This window comes from Ascidia mentula, chromosome 1, assembly GCF_947561715.1.
Source record: "Ascidia mentula chromosome 1, kaAscMent1.1, whole genome shotgun sequence".
NCBI classification, from domain to species: domain Eukaryota; kingdom Metazoa; phylum Chordata; class Ascidiacea; order Phlebobranchia; family Ascidiidae; genus Ascidia; species Ascidia mentula.
The window spans coordinates 703,528-723,286 of record NC_138566.1 but is presented as its reverse complement, the minus strand read 5'-3'; the positions used below and the strand labels follow the sequence as shown (position 1 = coordinate 723,286).

The window sequence follows — 19,759 nt, the reverse complement described above, 5'->3', positions numbered from 1 at the left end:
CGCCGAAACAGTTGGCGAACATTTTACGCCTGGAACAAAAAATATCTATATGCTCTATATTCCACAAAAAAACAGCGGATGTGTCAATAACAAAGAACAGAGTGTATATTTTCCGGCAATATTCAACAATGTTGTAATTGTTGCTCCTCCCACAGTGTGCTTGTTTTGCCTTCGTCATGTGATTTGGTAAACGGTGTTGACGTCCCCTTTTCTCTTTCTTTTTTGCGTTTTTGAATGTTGTTGTGTGGTTTACGTTTGAAATGCGGTACCAAACCCTGATCAATTCTTATGGCCATATGGCAGGCGATACGTCGAAAGAATATAGTACGTTAGTTTTATGTCGGAAGATCAGTCTATTTTAAATTGTAATATGCCTGGCAGCAACAGTAGTATAAAAAATACCTAGTTTCCAATATCATGTAGTCATGTGGCACGGCCCACTATAGACACGGAGATATACTGCACTAGATGTGCTAGACAATGAGACCATCTGGTGACAGAAATACTTCCACGCAAAGCCAAGGAAATACTGCTTTCAGGCATTTTGTGCCATTTCGTTCGCTACATTGTGATGTTGGTTAACTCTATGGGCAATGGCAGCACAAGAAACACATTAGCGCAGCACAAGTCGCGAAATGTCAATTTAGTGTTTGTTTTTCTAAACCTGCATAAAAGAGTAATGGTGGCTGTAAAGCTTTTTCGTCTTAAGCTGGCCATTGTTCCCTTTTTGATGTTTTTTTTGTGTACGTTTAAAAACATTACCATTTGCAAACAAGGCGCAAAAAATAAAAGGAAATGTCAACACAGCACCACGCAACTTCCGAAAAGCGAAACTGCATCAGAGTGATCGTATGGTTGCTCCACACTAGTCAGGAAACGCCTGCATTTGGGCGGGGTACTGGCAGCATAGGTCATGCGCCGTCCCATAGCCAAGAAAAAAGGCAGCAATTTGCAGGTCTTTAAATAGCGCCCGGCATTCATAAATTTGTACCATTTCTCACAGTCTAAACGCTATATACCGACTCATCACTTATCATGGCTTCAGCCTTCGCTATAGACCCTGCGATCTTAGCTCTGTTCCAAGACATAAAAAGTAATGATACTTATAGAGGCTTTACAATGCGACTCAGCGGAACGACTGTGGTAGTTGACAAAAAACTGGAGAATAGCAGCGCAGATCCATTCAAGGATTTGGTGGCCGAATTCACGGACACCAGCTGCAGGTTTGGTGAGATATGTATTTAGTTGTTTGTTATTCGATAATATGTAAATTGAGTTGTGATGTAGGGATTTTTACCTTAAATAAGTTTGTACCAATTTCTATCATGTTTCATTTGAAAATCCGATACGACCGTTTGGACGGCAATTGGGCAGCCATTTTCTGCAGCAGTAACCTTTTTTCCGTTGCAGACTTGCCGTGTTTATGTGCTGGGGCAAGTTTGCTTCTGCCACGGTGAGCAATCTTGTGTTCGTTACATGGTTCGGACCTAACGCCAATACGATGGAGAAGTTTCAACTCAACCAAGCAGCACTTAGCACCAAAAATTCTTGCCTTGGCGTGCTCTATCAAATCGAGGGTATCAATAACACACAAACACCTTGGGTTCTTAATAAGATGACTTTGAAGCGATTGCTTGATAACGTGTATTTTTCTGAATGCGCGTCGTTGCCAGAGCACGCTCAATTTTTCGAGACACGCAGAAAAAGGCAACACAAAAAGCAAAACGTATCATGCTTCAGTGAATTCAAGGGTGGCATCCGCCACATTACTCCCCCCCCCCCCCAGAAGCGGGATGTTGTTTTTTTGGACGCCCTCTTTTACGAGCTTGCCCAACAGGTACCGGTTTGGAGCAGTCAACTATAGCAGGTTTCGATCAATCGAAATGGAATGTTCAACACCTGAAATGTTTATCACAAAATACTTTTCGTGACGAGCAGACACTTTAAAAGGACCATCATACGGTGGCGAAAGTGGAGGGCGATATCCATCTTTACGCACGAAAACATATGTGCAATTGCGTAACGAAGGTGGCACAAATACAAAAGTTCGACAATGGCGCGACATTGGCTGCGGTAATAATGTTTGAATCGCACGACGGAGAGTTTGTACAAACTCGGAATACTTGATAGACGTGTCTGCAGCAACAGGAAAATCCCCAGGTTGGGAAATGGTTGAGCCGTAAACGAGTTCCGCGCTTGACGTGGTGAGATCTTCTTTTGGCATGTTACGTATGCCGAGCAGAACCCAGGGCAGCTCGTCAATTCAATTTGGATTAGCCGATCTAGCCATCAGGCTGCTTTTGAGTTGACGGTGAAATCGTTCCACCAATCCGTTAGCCTGTGGGTGGAACGCCGTAGTGCATTGGTGTTTAATTCCCATGAGCTGGCAAATGTTCTTCCACAATTCATCAGTTGTCGCATCAGACATTGGAATGGCTTCTGGCCATCGTGTAAAGCGGTCGACAATGGTAAGCAAGTATCTATTTCCTTGTGATGGCGGCAGAGGGCCAACAATATCAATATTAACGTGGTGAAATCGTGCTTTGGGAAGTTCATGACGATTAAGAGGAGAACGCACGTGTGTTTGAATTTTTGCACGTTGGCATTGCAAGCATTGCCGAGCCCACTCTGCAATTTGCGTGTTTAAACCATGCCACACAAACCTTGACGAAATGATTTTGCGTGTTTCCTGACTGATGGATGGGCTAGACCATGAATAGCATCGAACACCTTTCTTTGCCATGATTGCGGGATGATTGGTCTGCAAACACCAGTGGACACATCACATAAAAGTCTCACCTGTGAGGTGTCCATGACAACTTCCTTAATTTGTAAGTTGGATACGGCAGTGCGGTAAGCTTCGGGAACATGCTGTGCTTTGGCAAGAGCAATATGATCCAAATTGATTGCAGGATTTTGAATGGAGCCAATCACTGCTCTGGATAAGGTATCAGCAACACAATTGTATTTACCTTGTACATGGCGAAGGTCCGTTGTATATTCGGATATGGCGGACAAGTGGCGCTGTTGTCTTGCTGACCATGGATCCGATGCCCTTTGTAACGCAAAAGAACGGTTTGTAGTCGGTGTAGAGGGTAAATATGCGGCCCTCCAGAAAGTATCGGAAATGACGAATAGCCAGATGAGCCGCCAACAACTCTCGGTCGAAAGAGCTGTACTTCATCTCGTTAGCACGCAAATGACGGCTAAATAATGCAAGAGGTCTCCAAACCCCTTTTATATACTGTTCAAGCACCGCTCCTATACAGCCCTATCGGATGCATCAACAGTCAGGGCGACTGTGGCATCAGGATGTGGGTGGTTAAGTTTGGTTGCATTTACCAGTGCAAGTTTTGCTGCGTCAAAAGCACATTGCAAATCACGAGACCACTCGTCGTGCAAAAACACGTGGGTCGTCAAAATCTTCTTTTGTGAGTATAATTCGTATTTCTTCGGGCATCCTTTGCCGAAAGATATAACGAAAAAGGAAACAAGGCTTATGACGGCCTAACAATGACAGCATCTCATCCATTAATTCTACTGGAGATCGGTCTCCAAGTTCAGATATATGTAACAGTTTATGCGCTCTTTCATAATCCGAGCAGTCGTAAGTGTTTATCAAACGTTGCTTTAGGTAATTGTACTTATCGTGATCCGGTGGGTTTTCCAATAAATCCAATAGTCTACCGGCGCTTGCTTGATCCAGGGACGAAACAACGTAAAAATACTTCGTTTCATCAGTAGAAATGTTTCGTAGCGCAAACTGGGCTTCGGCTTGCTGAAACCATATTCTTGGTTGCTGTGTCCAAAACGTTGGCAGTTTCATAGCAACTGCGTGCATGACAGGAGTTTGCTCTTCCATATCTTCAAACGTCGGGGGTCACCAATTGAAGCGGTTGCTTGATAACGTGTATTTTTCTGAATGCGCGTCGTTGCCAGAGCACGCTCAATTTTTCGAGACACGCAGAAAAAGGCAACACAAAAAGCAAAACGTATCATGCTTCAGTGAATTCAAGGGTGGCATCCGCCACAACTTCAGGTTACTCTGAATTTTATGGGAAAGCGGTAAAGAAAGATGGAAGTAGAAAATATCAATTCGCCTAAATGTAGCCTTGTTAGACTTTTATTTGAAGGCGCTTGCATGCCTATATAAACCCTTGTGAATTGGTTATTTTTGACATTTTTGGCTACATTTTTCAAACCATAGTACAATCAACCTCTTTTAGTAAGTACACAAAGAATTTTACCAAATTTAACGTTTTCCTATTTCATTGCCCGACGTTTTAAATTCACTCACAATTTACCGGTTGATTCAGTTTTTGTGTGTTATATAATTCAAATGTGTTAAAACCTTGGTCATTTTGCTTTTGTTATTCGAACCGATTTCTTTCTGCTTGTCAGTGGCTCACTTATTACACGGAAATGTTACCTGGTATGAACTCTGTTAGTTATTGGTAAGAGCGGAAGCCTTCCTGCGTTATCCGGACTTCTGGGTTAAAATATATGACAACTTCCCGCTTCTGTGTAAACATCCCTTTAGCGGTCGTCCTGTCTCTCGTGAAGCATCAACAGCAATAACAAAAAACCTTTCACCAATTTACGTGGGTTAAATTCGATGACCTTCTGAACGTCTGTACACAAATATAGTTTGTAAATCCGTACAGTCGTTTCACAGGCGGTTTAACGAACAGGACAAAGTTGACAATGTTAAGTTTGAGTGAGCGCAAATGTTCAAACCTCCCGGAAAAGTTAAAGTTCGCAAACTTTGTAACTTTCTTTCGACTCTTTTTCGTCTAAAAATTAACCAAAAGCACAAAAATTTCGCGTCGTACTTTGTTAAAGTTTTCTTGGCTCAAAAAGTTTGAACGATGACCTTTTTTAAAATATTCTTTTTAAACATGACTGCACATTATCAAACAACCATGCTGGTATCGTGTCATTTGCTCCATATCATCAAAATAAACAACATGTTCCACTTAAATCCTGAGTGAGCCGCCTGATCCAATAATATCATGTAAGGTGCCGCGATTTACAAACAGTTCTACCTTCAAGGTTGGACGAATCGTCCAGAGTGATCATTTAATGCTGATATTATTAATTACTGGACTCAAAACAGACGTGCTCGTCGCATTTAATTGTGCTAAAATGCATTTATAGTGCTTTATAAAATTGAAGAAAGTGTGGAATTTCGGTTTTATTGTTTTCTCAGCCCTGCTTGTCTGGTTTTCGTGAATTATCTGCCGCCGTTTTCATGCCAGTTTTACATGATCTCATACGAATACAGGTATATCCAGGTACCAGATAACTCCCTGCAGTGGTATAAACAATATTTCCTGTTTTATGAAAAATGGGGGCAGCATAAGGTCGAAAAAACGACAGCAATATCTCAGCAATTCCCCGGAGTCTGATCGTAAGTTCATAACATTAGTCAGCGGTTTGTGATTAAAACTAAAACTTCCTATGTGCCCAAAACTAAAACTTCCTACGCCAGTTTGCCAGTTTACATTGGTGAAAAGAAACCAGCGCTCTCATATTAAAAATAACCTCTGTGTATTTTGGCTAAACTTTGGAGATCTTACCGAGCTGCTCGATTAAGAAAGGAACGTATGAACGTTAACAACCTAAAGTTGCATTCCCACATTCATTCTCTGTGTGAAAATTGCTGTTCTGTGGCAACTGTGTTTCGGATGTGCCGCTAGCTTGTTTTGGAAAACAAATCAGCGAAGTTATAATTGACTCACCTACATATTGTTGTAAAAATTTCGACCATGTTGGCTGCTTGATGGTGCGCATCGTATGTCACGAGGACGCTTAAATTGTTTTTCTTTAGTATTTTTTATGGGCTTAAATGATTATTTCGCTTACTTTTTCTTGTTATTTTCCTCATAAAGGCGTATATACCCTACTGGTCTGTAGCAGGTCCTACGTGCCTTGAGGAAAATAATTGTAATAATTATATATTGATTAGTAACAGCGGTACAGCTTCAAAATCTTTTACAAGGGCTTTCTGGGCGCAATCGAAAAACTATTTATAACACATATAAAACACTGTAATATAGAACGACCACAAACATCATAAACAAACAAGCGAGAGAAATCATCAGTTCGTTTTGTATCCGTTGCATCACAGGATTCTCTTTTCTCATTTCCTGAAGCACAGTGGCTCCTTTGTTCTTGTGGGGAAATGGAATATTGGGAACTGGAACGCCCAGGAAATCACACAGAGGTTTCCAACCTTCCTTCACTTCGTAAACCAACAACTGGGTTTTCGGGACAATCTGCAAAAATAATCGAATATTGGAAATGTACAAACAAGGAACACTCTGCACTCTAAAATATGCATGAGATCGTCTCGCTTTCAAAGCTTTTCCGATTTGTGCAAATGCACAATTTCGATAAGCATAGAGAAATTAAGAACCGGAATGCCATGGACTGTCAGTTCACAACTCTCACCAAAAGCGATTCAATGTAGGCTGCGACCTGTGGCTTATTGAATGCAAACTAAATCTAAGCGAATTAATACAGACGTTCGTCACGTGACCTCAAGCGTGAAATCATGGTTGTTTCGTAGGGAAAAAATCAATCTTATAATTGTGTAATTTTGAAATTAGGCAAATCGATGTACTTACCCACTTTACCTGTCGTTCGTGTCGGCGTTTAAGGCGCTTCAATGCTTCCTCGTGGAGTAATTTCAAATGCAAACGAGGCCACGACACGTTGACCAAGTGGCGAACTGTAAAACTAAACGTAATTGTGTTTTTATGTACGATTTGTTCATTGCTCCACTTTCCATGATAAATTTGTATGTACACTAGAGGCGCGGGTGTTTTTGAACAAGAATTTTTTTTTTACAAATGTTGATTCTCACGTCAGAAGAGACTTTATTATGCAAATTTTGAGCGCAATAAACAAACAATACCTAATAGTTAAATTCAAACAGTAGCTTGGCCGGGAAGTGACCAAATGGACACTCCCAAACCTGTAAGTGGAAGATTCGTAAGTTCAGGGTTTCCCAAATGTTTGAATCTGTGGCTTATTTTTTTATTGCAACGCTTCGTGAGGTGATGTTTTAAAACTCAAACGAATAAACAAATACGAACGAATGGTTGAGACTTAAAGGTTCATTCTAATGCAAGTGATGGTAAAGGTTTGAGCAAGCCGAAGTGGAATATCGTTGTTGATTTCATCGATTTGTTTCACGTAGCTCCGATACCAAGAATCGTCATCACGGGTTGTTAGAATCACCTGAAGACACAAACACACAGCAATGTAGGTGACGCAAGAGGCAAAAACCGTCTGGAATCTATTCTCTAGGTCAAAAACAATCGTTCTCTACTGGTTAAAACATTAACATAAACACTATTTCTTTAAAATGTACTGATCTTCTGACATAAAATATACGTGCTGTATTTATTCGACGTTTCGTCTGTCATGCGGGAGCACAAAAAGAAAAAAGGACACGTTGACACCGCTTGTCAGATCACGTGGCAGAGGCACAAAAACACCAAACACTGCAGGAGGCGCAACAGTTACAACAAATTGTTATAAACTGCCGGAAGAAAAACACATTAAAACCAAATGTCGCCAAAATGTTTGTAATAAATGTTAAATAACAAAAACTAGGTTTGTCATGAAACAAAAATGTTCATTTTTTGCTTAAAAACATGAAAATTAAAATGTTAACATCTGTGAAAATATAGAAATGGAGAAGGTGTAAACAGGAAAAAGCAAAAATAACCCGTGGGTTTCAGGCGCTTCCACCAAAGTTGAAGTTTAATAAGTTTCACTGCGATCAGATGGCAGTAGTGTCGGTTGCATTGTTAAAACAGAGAAAGAATAGCCATTGTTACGAAATAGATTGAGTATACATGACGTAACAATAGGATTGAATGAACAACACTGATAACAATCCCACGCATGTGTTTGTATTGGAGAGAAAAGTTGGTTTAGCGCTAGGGTAAGACATAATTAAACACTCAACCCTAAGTCAGAATTTACCGTAGCTCCAAATGTGTTGGGTAATAAATGTGTTCAGATGAATCAAAAATGTTTAGAAACAGTAACTGTAGTTGTTGAGTGTGGAGATGTTCGGTTCAGTAGAAGGAATTTGTGGATCTTCTCTCTCCAATCATCTCCCTCCCAACGGTCGACCGACTTTCCCGTTGACTTGTGGCCACAGCGATGTGACCAGGAATTTTCTGCAAACACTGCTCACAAATTATCATTCAATATCTGACGTAATGGTTGGTGGCAACCCGTGTGTCGAAAACATCTGATTTACACTTATATCCAAGTCTACCAACGCATAATATCAACTTCGTAGTAACATCGGTAGTGATTAATTAACACTAATACATGACATCACCGATGCCAAAAGTTAAGTCGTGTCATAGATTATTTGAAAACGTCCACATTTTTTGTTTCCACTTTTTTGTGTAAGATCTGTGACGTCAAACTGGTCAGGTTTACATAAACGTGGAGTTGGAACGACGACGGCATTTTGTTAAAACTGATGCTGACGTAAGTTGATTCCAAAACATCTTAAACAATGTTTTCTGCACTGTGGGAGAGCCCCACTATTAACTAATTATGAATCAATCCGTTATTATTTTTATATTTGTTATTGATTAATGCAAAAAAAGCTGTGAAATTAGAGCAACTGGAGTTTTGGATTGTTCTTAATAATCAACCTTTTTCGTTAAAATTTTTCACATCCAAACCCCAAAGTTCTTCTTTTGTCGCAAAGAAATCATATTGCGACGTAATCACTCAAGCGTATTAAATCACATGACCAGCTTGGGTAAACACAGAGCGGTGTTTCCCCTCTGAGCTGCATCTAGTTTTGTGCACAGGAATGACGTAAAATGGTAAAATCTGTTGCAGAGCAATAACAATAAATAATAATAGGAGTTTTTATGTCCTAATTCTTAGACTTTGATGTTTGAGTAAAGTATTACTACGTAAAATTTAATGTTGTCATTTGTTCTTGTTGATTAGTTTTCAAAAAACAGAAATGCAAACACATTACATATCTACAAACTTATAATAATTGTTTGTATTTCATTCACTGTCAGTTTAACTTTTTGTCTTCACAATGAAGCGAACACAAGAAGAAATAAACTTGCATCACCAGAAAGTGATGGATTTTTTAAACAAGTAAGTTTAGTTTATGGTGATTTACTAAAGTTAAACTATTGATGTTTTAGTGACAGAAAAGAAACAAAACGATTTTGCAACAGAACACTTTGTTCCCAAGGAGAAAACTATTCAATTCATGATGCTGTTGTTTGTTCTATGTCAGATTATTTCAATGCATTACTTGGTGTTGAGGTAAGTATTTCCAATATTCAAATATACTGATACATCAGTGTACATATTTGAGACATTGCACTAAAATACTTTTGAAATAACGAGTATTAACAGTGACATTGTAGTGATAGCAATATGTGTGTAAAAGCAATATGTAATATTGTCTTAAAAATGACTTTGGGTAAAATATTTTGTTGCCAAAAGCTATGTTTGTTTATTTTTATCATTTGTCACAGTTATGACAACATTTGTAACATGCATACTTACTTGTATGTATTCGTATTAGTTCTGTATACGGTCATGGGGCAATCCATATTTGAAGACTTTCAGTTTAAACTGAATTCTTATTTTCTTAATCAGGGTTTGCCTATTATTGCTTAACTTTTTTTTGACCATATTGCATGACCACTTTGCAATATGGTGTTGGACAAACAGTAAATAAATAACTTATCATAATTTTTTGTTGTAATTACTTTTGTATATTTCGGTGCCAAATAATTACCTATTTATTACCCCGTAATTTCCCACCTGCCAAAAATCACTCATGTATGACATCACATGATCAACCTAGGTGGGACATCACAATAATTATTCTTATAATTTGTGACACGAAACACTTGTCATTGTTGACAATATAATTGTTTATTTTACTTCATCCATAGAAAGGTTATTTGTTGTATTTTAACATTTGCCATCATTATGTTTAACCACTTTCCCTCACGCATGTTGACACTTAATACTTAGTATGTAATATTTCCATGTATAGAAATATTTGATTGGTTGTGGGTTGTGTATGTTGTGATTGGTTAACTTTGTTTTCTTATAGATGCGCGAGAAATACTCAGATTTTATCAAGGTTGACAATATTCCACCAAAAAGACTGGAAAGTGTATTGGATTATATTTACACTGGTGATATTGAAGTAACAGAGAAAAATGTGTTGGAAGTGTTGGAAGATGCTGATTATACACAGATGGAAGGTATGCAAACATCATATATGTGATTAGGTGGTTTAACACATCCTGTACATCCAGCATAACTCGGCAATGCAAGAATGTTATCCACATAAATATTGTTGTTGAAACCAAATCTTATAAAAAAAAGTGATTTTGAAATCCTCACAGAAATTTTCATTTGTCCATAAGCAACAACTAATTAAATCATTACAAAAAAAAGTTGACTGAGTTGTTTCAAAAAGTGGTTGACGTGTATTGTAGTATCAGAATGTAGTGATAGCAGAATGTAAATGACTGACGTAACTTGATTGTGCTTGTGTGGGTGTGCAGGAAGGTAGTTGTGTCAAACATGGATTCATGGTGTACCTAATGCCTTTAGAGTGTGCAATGAATATAAGGGGTGGATTGGTTGCTTTGAATATTGTGCTGATGGGATGACTGGATAAAGTTGTGTAATTGGTTTTGTATAGTTGACCCCCTCGTGCAAGCAATGGCTGCATTAAACTGCATATCTAGATCCATTGACAATGCTCACTGTTTTGACTATTCATAGTGTCTGGAATTTTGTTTGTGCATACCAGTGTAACAATCTCACTGGGTAGGCTTCCATACCTTAGTCCAGGGGCGGGCAACATACGGCCCGCGGGCCAGTTTCCGTGGATAAATTATATATACGCGATTAATGTATCGATTCAGGAATCGTTGTCCGCCCCTGCCTTAGTCTATAGAGTAGTGACGTGAAAGCTTTGTAAATATTAATTGCTATGGGAACCATACATTCACAATGATAACAAAATCCCATTTGAACATTCTTAAACTGTAATAAAGTAAGACAGCATGGTTACTAGAGACATTAAGAGAAAAGTATCAAGTAATCTCATTGATAAAATGTTTCAGCATCACAACATTTAAACATTTGCTTCCACAAGTCCCAAAAAACATCATTTGCACCATTTTCTGCTTATTTGTAAACACCAAAATATAAATGCTTAACATAATATGACTTACCAGTCCTCTGGGAGACCCAGGATATTTCTTTGCATGTGGCCACTACCTAGCTACACTGCTTTCACAAGGGATAATGCATTGTGCAAATATATGTTATTATTAACATTTGTGAAAATTTGATTTTTTTCTCTGGTTGGGTGCCAATATCTGCTATATATTGTTCGATTCATACTTCACTGAAATATCTGCAATTAAATTTGGAATAACATGGTTTTGCTTTTTCAGAGTTGAAGTCATTTTGTTGTCGAGTCATCCTTAAAATGATTTCAACCGACAACTGTTTGAAGCTAAGAGCTTATGCTACTCGATACAATCTTGCTGATGTGGAAAAGAAAACAAACCAAATGATTGTTGATAACATTGCAACAGTTGTACAACATGATGATTTCATGCAACTTGATGTTGGTGATATGTCTGCAATCATCAAACAGAGAAACAAAGGAGTAATTATCATTGATTCCTGATGAATGTTTATCTGGCTATAATTTTTCTATTACATGTGTAAGGCAGCAAGATATATTGCAAAGTGAAAGTAAAATACAAAAACAAAACTAATATGTGAACAAAATGTTGAATGTGATACAAATGCAATAAATGATGACAGCAATCTCTTTATAATATTATTCAAACTTGTACTTGCTTTCTATAGAAAATCCAAAGCTAAATTCTGGATATTTTGAAGCTGACATTTCAAACATAGCTGTGCTAATCATTAATACTTCATTATTGCAAAAATTCTATGTTCGAAACAATTGGCAAATATGCATATTAGGTTTGGCGTTTCTACTCCCAAGCTTTTCACACATCACTACTTACTTTGTTATTTCATATTAGTTGTTGAATGTAGATGGAAGAAGCTGTTTTTACTGGAATGGTTCGATGGGTTAATTTCAATCCTTCCCATCGAGAGGATTTGTTTGTGAATCTTTTCTCAAAACTTGATCTTTCATCTATTTCCACTCAGTTTGTTGCAAACACAATTAAAAATGAAGTAAATTATTTGGGGTTGATTTGTTTCCAATGAGTTAAAATGTTTTACTATTTTTAGCCTCTTGTGAGAAGACAGCAGATTGTGCCATTGCAGTCATGGATGCTGTATTAAAACAATATGATGAACCAGGAACAAGTGGAAAAGCAAGTCCCATTAAAAAAGGTGCAACATTTGTTCAATATTCACAACAATATGTTACATCCACCATATTTACACCAACCCTCATAGCAATTATTCTCCCATAACTTTAAACTTCACTGAACCTTTACACATGGCAACTACTTGGACATGCACAACAATATAGTGTGAGATCTGCAAGTCTAGGTACAGTAAACAGCCAACTAGTTACTATTTGTTAAACTGTGATCAAATACTTAAACTAAATCTACACTGATTAGTATGCAAAGATGTGCTTCACCAACAAGTATTTAGAAATACTGATGTCACTTTAAGACCACAACCTACAAATGGTATCCTCATCGAAATGGACTCATTTAAAAACACTTAGAATTGGTTGTGAAATATGTTACCATTGTTATCATCACCAGAAATTATTTTACATAAACCAAAACCATAACAAGCAATGTTTATGTTGCAGATTTGTCAGGATTTCTTCTCATTGGTGGCAATAATTCAAAACGAGATTGTGTGAAATGGAATGTTACCTCAAAACAACGTGAACATTACCCAGTATGTACATTGCTTGCTGTTGTATGGTTTGCTTATTTACCCACGGGTTTGTTTCATATATTTGGTATTTGCTTCTGAAAGCAATAAAACTCTGCAGTAAATTATGCAGGACACATAATGTTTAGTAAACTAGATTCGTCACACAACAAATTCCACAAAATTGGTTACTAAGCTAAATTAAATAAAAACAATATTTACTGCACTTTAATTACTTCCATCACATTTTTTCCTACATAAAATATTTTATGACACCACAACCAATATTTGAGCCGAAACCTTTTGTTGTTGGTATCACTGGTTTTAAGATAGACATTTTCTGTTATTTAGTGAAACATGTAAATCACTTTGCCTTAATGATTTGTGTCATCATCATCTAAATTTGTTAAGAAAATGATCACAGACAGAGTGAACTCAACTTCAGTCAAATTTGGTGAAAAAGTTTATGTAATGGGTGGAGATGGTCCAACACAAAGTTGTGAGATGTTGAATTTGAAGGAAGGTAAAAACTGGGTAAAAATTGCTGATTTGTTGGAAGGTCGAAGTTTTACTGCATCTGCTGTTGTTGGAGGTTGGTTGCTGTAACGCATTAGAGATTTACATAATGTAATGCGATGTCTCAAGCTACTGTTTTGGTGTAATTAGCGCAAACATGGATTTTCATCTTTTCTATAGCTCCACCAAGTAAACCTCAATTTAGCATTGATCAGCAGCTTAATTTCTGTAGTTCATCAAGTAAGAGGAATGTAATTGTGAACGTTTAATTAAGGTCAAAATGTCTCAAAAGCAACAGTTTAGATAATTGTTACACAACCTGGATCTTATTAAATGCTTGTTGTAGAGGTCATATACCTGACCGGGGGTCAAGGTGGAGATTTCAAACCATTTACATCAAGTTTACTTTATTTCGTCAATGAAGGCTTATGGAGAAAAGGCTTTGACATGTTACAACCAAGATATGGACATGGAATGTGTTCAATTGGCAGTAAGAATACATCTGAGTTCATTTGTGTGAAAGAATAATCCCATTACTGGACCCAGGTGCAAATCAGTCAGTTTAAACTTTTTACCCCAACAATATTCACTCACTTAATCCACACAAATATTCTATGTAAATCCACAAGCTGTTTGCTTCAATCTGAGGTCATAGAAATTTAATTGGACAGAAATATTCTGTGACATGATAATATTGAGAAATACTGACCTAAAACCTACAAAAAAATGCATGAAAATTATGTGTTTTTTTACAAAGTAAAACCTTTTTACTTACTTTGGTCACAAATTACTGATGACGTCACTCAACTTCATAAACTTTAAACTTTAGTAAAAAATCAGCATTGTGTAAAATAATTATCTGCAGATTTACTGAGTTCTTTGCTGAATGAATATCAACCGTTATATTACTTAACTTTATTGTAAACATCGATTTAAAACTGATCGATTATTTGTACGTTAAGAAACGCAGAGCTTACCTCATTGCTTGTTACGTAACATTACAACATAATCGTAATATGACGTCACAATGAATATTAACACAAGCGATTTGGAAATTTCTTCAGATGTTTTGTTTTCTGTGGGTGGAAGGGATGGCGGACAACACTTACAATCATGTGAATTCCTCGATGTTCGTGTTGGAACCTCCACAAGAATCGATTCTCTCAATGAAGCAAGAGGTAATTTAGCATGTGAAGAAATTAAAGGGAAGATCTATGCAATTGGTTAGTGATGAAAAGTTAAGCAATAAAATTAACAGAAAGTGGTTTTTATGTAAATCTTATAAAATACAAATTCATATTCGTCACCGGTGAATGTATGACGTGATAAATATAATGGAGTTTCCTGAAAAGAATCCTAAACATAAAAACTGGTAGATATAACTACAAAGTATTAACCTAAAAACAATAAAAAGTTTTACTTTAAATCTGACAGGAGGTTGGAATGGTGACTCCATGCAAACAGTTGAAGAATACGAACCTAGAGTCAACAAATGGAAATATGTTTCTCCTCTCCTAAAACCTCGTTACCGTCACTCTGCTTGTGTTATTGATGGGAGGATTTATGTTGTGGGTGGATGGGGGTAAGAATTGATATTATGACGTCACTATAGTCCATTGTTTCCCGTTTTATCGATTCCAGTTACACGAGTGTGCGTTATTTTGTTTACTTTCAAACGGTTTAGTGAGCAAACTTATAAAATACTGACGACAAAATGTTGTAGAAAAACTTACCTGTGTTTGTTGTGTGTCTGATTCATGAAATTGTATCATGTTTGTTTTATAGGAACTGGGGTGAAGGACTCACATCAGTTGAAGTTTACGATCAAACCTCAGATGTCTGGACACATGCTTTTGATCTTGACAAACCAGTTTATAATGCGACTGTTGTTGCTGTTTAATATGTTTCTATATTTGGGTGTAGTTAATATTTAACTGAGATTGATCACCAGCAAAGATGCTGAAATGAATGTTTTTGTCCAAAATATCGATTTATGCAAATTTTATATTTTTGTAGTTTTTTCTGTATGTTTTGTCTGTGATACAAACTGTAATTTTTCACACTTTAATGTTTGATGTGAGTGGTGTTACTTCGTGTGTATGTAAACATTTTCCATCATTAGTTACAACTGATCTTTGTTGATTTTGTGTTGAATCTGCGTTTCTTTACAATTCTGTTATTTGTGAACTTTTGTTTTTAACAACAAACACGTGATTGCTGCAAAGTCCGAGTAAATGCATGCACTTCCTTATATGGAGTGTTGCTTTAATATTGCGTGCAAAGCATAGTTGCAACGTTACACCAGTATAAAGTATTAGGTGGTCACTTCTTCCAAACGAGGGTAAATCACAACATAAAGGTTGTATGAAGTTGAACAGTGGTAGCAGAAGATGAGTTGTGGGATTATAACCCTGGGTGACGTAACGGGAATTAATTCGTGAAAGTTGTGGTTCTGAAGCCAGAATATGTTGGACTTTGGTTAATACAGCATGATTTGTGTTAATTTTGCGAATGACATGAAAGTTCGAGTTAAAGGTTTCAGTCTTAATATCTAACCTGCGTCATGTATTTGCGATCTCGTCTTGAATAGATTCAGAATTGTTCGCACGACCGACCACAAACCATCACCCCCCATACCAGGTAGGTGATTCCCCGTGGGGAATCCAAGTGAAATTGCGTTTGTTTAATCAACATGTTGCCAATCAAACATTTTTATTTTTCAACGTGATTGTGTTTCACAACAACTGTGGACACATATTTGTTTCCATAGAAAGTTTATTTATTGTAGAAAGTTGTGAGATATTTGATGTGAAGAGCGACACTGGAACACCGTATATTTCTCAACCATGTTAAACCATAATCATATGCAACCAAACACTAACTCATAATAAAGTAACAATTGATTTGTTTAAAGAAGTTTTGTTTGCAAGACATCAGATTCAGGTTCATTACACAATAACACTTTAGCACATGGGGACAAAAACACATTGAACTTATTCAATAGAAGGCACTGCTAATAGATACAGGCAGCAAATATATTCACATTATAGTATGGCCTTCCCCAATCCAACCTCAATATTAATTTCAACCTGAGTCACATTTACAACCAATCTTGGTTATAAATGAAGGTGATACCAGTTTACAAAGTGTAATATTCATGGATTCAACTTATTTGTAGAATTCAGTATCAAGACTCAAGGATACTCGGAGGTAAAGCAAATGTTTTCGCAACAAAATGAAGCGAAATGAATTTTGTGTTTATTTACTTTATCTTATTATTAAGCACCGTTTTTTAAAGTTCAATGAAATATCTTGCATCAATTAACTGCTTTCGAACGTGCAACAAACATGAAAAGTACCAAGAAAATATAACATATAATGTTGCATAAATATAATAAGGCATAAAAAGATGTCGGAAAATAAGCAAGAGGAATGAAAAAATCTTCATGTTGTCGGTACATGTGATTGTGAGGTAGATCAACGCCTACTTCGTTCACAAGTATCAGAAAATCAGTTATTATAATACTATATCCACCATCTGAAATCAACACTTGAATAAATCTATAGGAAAATCAACTTAAGAAGAAAGAGAAATTAGAGTTGAATATATTGACTGATAAATGGATGAAACTATATGACACCACACAGCTCAATAATGACATCACACAGTTCCTTTTTGACATCACACAGTTCTATAATGACATCACACAGCTCAATAGTGACATCACACAGTTCCATATTGACATCACACAGTTCTATAATGACATCACACAGTTCAATAATGACATCACACTGTACCTCTGTAACTTCACACAGTACCATAATGACATTGACCAGTTCAATTATGACATCACAGCTCAATGGAGACATTTTGCAGTAACATGACGATATGACACAATTCCTTGAAGATGTCACAGACCTATTATGACATCACAGTGTGTCTGTTTGGTTTTCCAAAACCTTTCCACTGCTAACTTGGGTGTGAACGATATCTACCAAACGATCGGAGTATTCTCGCAACAGGGAAACCACCGGCGAGTCATCGTTTAAACTTTCCATAGAAATATGAGTTGAAAGATTCAGGTTAGATATCTTCTGCTGGATCGATCGGAATGTTCCAGCAAGTTTTTTCACTCCATGACGATTTCCATTGAGTGGATTGCACTGTGAAATATTTTTTATTTGATTTTTATGTTGCAAAATATAATTTTCATTGAAAAAAATATTTTTCTCTTAAAAAGATCATACAGGAGTTAAAACAATACTGAAAAATAAAAAAATCAGATGCCAAGCATTTGTTACCCAAAAGACTGCAGGGAGATTCTCATACTTAAGAATTATAAGGTTTGATGTAGAAGATGAACTTGTAACCTTTTGTTTGTTGTAAACATCTTGCGCGTGGTTGAAAACCACCAACAAATCCTCGCTTGCTTTTTCACATTCACATGTTGCATCACCATGGTTACCATTGATGTAATTGTTGTTGGTTTCTTGGTCAAGTTCATCTTTATCGAAACTTTGCTCTGTAAACACAAACATAAAAATACTTACAGGAAATTATCAACAATCAGTTTAAACTTGATAAGTTTCAACAAAACATGAACCAAATCACATCACAGGTTTGCTTTTCAACTTTAGGATGTGTTTTCGTGGCGATAAACAAAACTTTTAAATAAGTGCAAGACCCACAACAAAATTCACCATTTTTATCCATGAAATTGAGAGTTGCGTCAGTTGAATATCCAGACTCTCCAGCACCACCATGTGTCAGGTCATAGTTCTTTTTAAGTTGAAGAGTCTTCGGAGGACTGATGGGGAGTTTCAGTGTTCTTTTCTTCCGTAAACTATCGAGGAGTTCGGCAAACGCAGGAGGGATTGCTTGTTTCTTGCTGGTTGGCGTTAACAGAACGGAGGAATCTTCTTTGTTTTCAGATATTTCTTCATCTGGCGGCTTATTCAGGTTGTCATTGGCAACTAACGTCTCATTATTTTCATCCTCTGATACAATGTTATCGATAACTTGTTCATCTTTAACAACAACATCGGAAATTTTTTTTTTTTTTCGTTTTTCTTTTGTCTCCTTGACAGAACAATCTTTACTGTCACTAGGTGACAGCATGTGTCCATTCTGCATAGAAATAACAATTTCACCACCAACTGATGTATCAATTTTTTTCTGCGTTTTGTCGTCTGGTTCATGGTTTTGTTCATCAATATTTGTTGGAGGAAGTTTGTTGAACTCCTCGCTTGCTGTGCTGCTTGTAACCGATGACGGTTCAGCAACCTCCTCTTCAGATTCTTCATCACAGGAGGATTCTGCAGCAGAGATCACTTCCTCCACCAGTCTGGATGTAACAACATCCAACTCTTCTCCCCTGGATACCGAGGGGCTGGAGGGGATTTCCCGCCGGGGACTCAAGTTAATGTTGAAAACTGATTTTGAGAAGTAAGTTTTTTTCATACTTTCAGATGAAGTATTTGTTAATTCTTCTTTATTCCGTGTTGTGATCGATCGTGACTCCGTGATTTGATTTTCACCAGCTTGGTTTAAATCTGAGTTGATTCCTTGATTTTCTCCTTGGGAATTTTCATTTTGCGTTGAAATGTCAGTGATGTTTTCCAATCGATCTTCCTCTGTTTCCACAGTTTTATGTTTTTCAATTTTATTTTCATCAGAATTTTCCTGGTTCGTAACTTTAGAAGTGTCAAAGTGATTGATGGAGTCATCTTTTCTTGCCCTTGTAGCAGGTTTAGTTGGTGACTTTGAAAATATTAGTGCTCGAATATCGACATGCTCAAAAGAGTTTGTTATGTCTGGAGTTTGGGCAAAAACTGTTGGTTCAACAACCACAGGTTCCAAACCCTCTTCAATTTTTCTACACAAAGCAGCATTTTCATCCAAAATCTTTGAGACGACGGCAAAGTTTGTTTGGGAAACTTCCTTTTCATCTATTAAATCATCGTTGGAAACTTCAAATGTTTCTGTATTTTGTGAAATCCGATCTGAGTTTTTTTCCCCAACTTCATCATCGACATTTTTTAGTTCCTCGTTCAGTTGATTTGAATTGAGTTCTTCTTTTTCATTTTTCTTGAGTTCCATGAAATCGTTTTTCGTGTAAGTTGTGTTAAGATGATGATCCTCCGTGGATGATAAGTGTTCTTCATCTTCATCTGAGAAATTGGTGTTTATCGGAGTTCCATCGCTTCGAGGATGAATTTTCTCTTCTTGCAATGAAAACATAATTGTTGATGCAAATATATCCGTGATTAACCTACTGTTACATCACAAGAAGCCATAGGCGTAGAGTTTTGC

General features: G+C 37.0%; 2 protein-coding genes across 2 annotated transcripts in view; both read left to right on the top strand.

The window, feature by feature from the left end:
• Nucleotides 1-9,002: 9,002 nt before the first annotated feature.
• Nucleotides 9,003-19,759, top strand: part of LOC145887733 (kelch-like protein 12) — a 62,786-nt gene continuing 52,029 nt past the window's right edge. Inside the window, exons 1-3 of the mRNA XM_082978933.1 lie at nucleotides 9,003-9,156; nucleotides 9,207-9,330; nucleotides 10,136-10,289. Coding sequence (XP_082835059.1) covers nucleotides 9,095-9,156; nucleotides 9,207-9,330; nucleotides 10,136-10,289 — 340 coding nt within the window. The 5' untranslated portion in view covers nucleotides 9,003-9,094. The remainder of the gene's footprint in view (nucleotides 9,157-9,206; nucleotides 9,331-10,135; nucleotides 10,290-19,759) is intronic.
• On the top strand, nucleotides 12,081-15,697 carry LOC145887738 (kelch-like protein 36). The gene is made up of 8 exons (XM_082978943.1): nucleotides 12,081-12,264; nucleotides 12,322-12,426; nucleotides 12,863-12,954; nucleotides 13,342-13,522; nucleotides 13,793-13,936; nucleotides 14,511-14,669; nucleotides 14,881-15,028; nucleotides 15,232-15,697. The coding sequence occupies exons 2-8, from the start codon at nucleotides 12,360-12,362 to the stop codon at nucleotides 15,344-15,346; spliced, it is 906 nt and encodes a 301-aa protein (XP_082835069.1). The 5' UTR covers nucleotides 12,081-12,264; nucleotides 12,322-12,359; the 3' UTR covers nucleotides 15,347-15,697.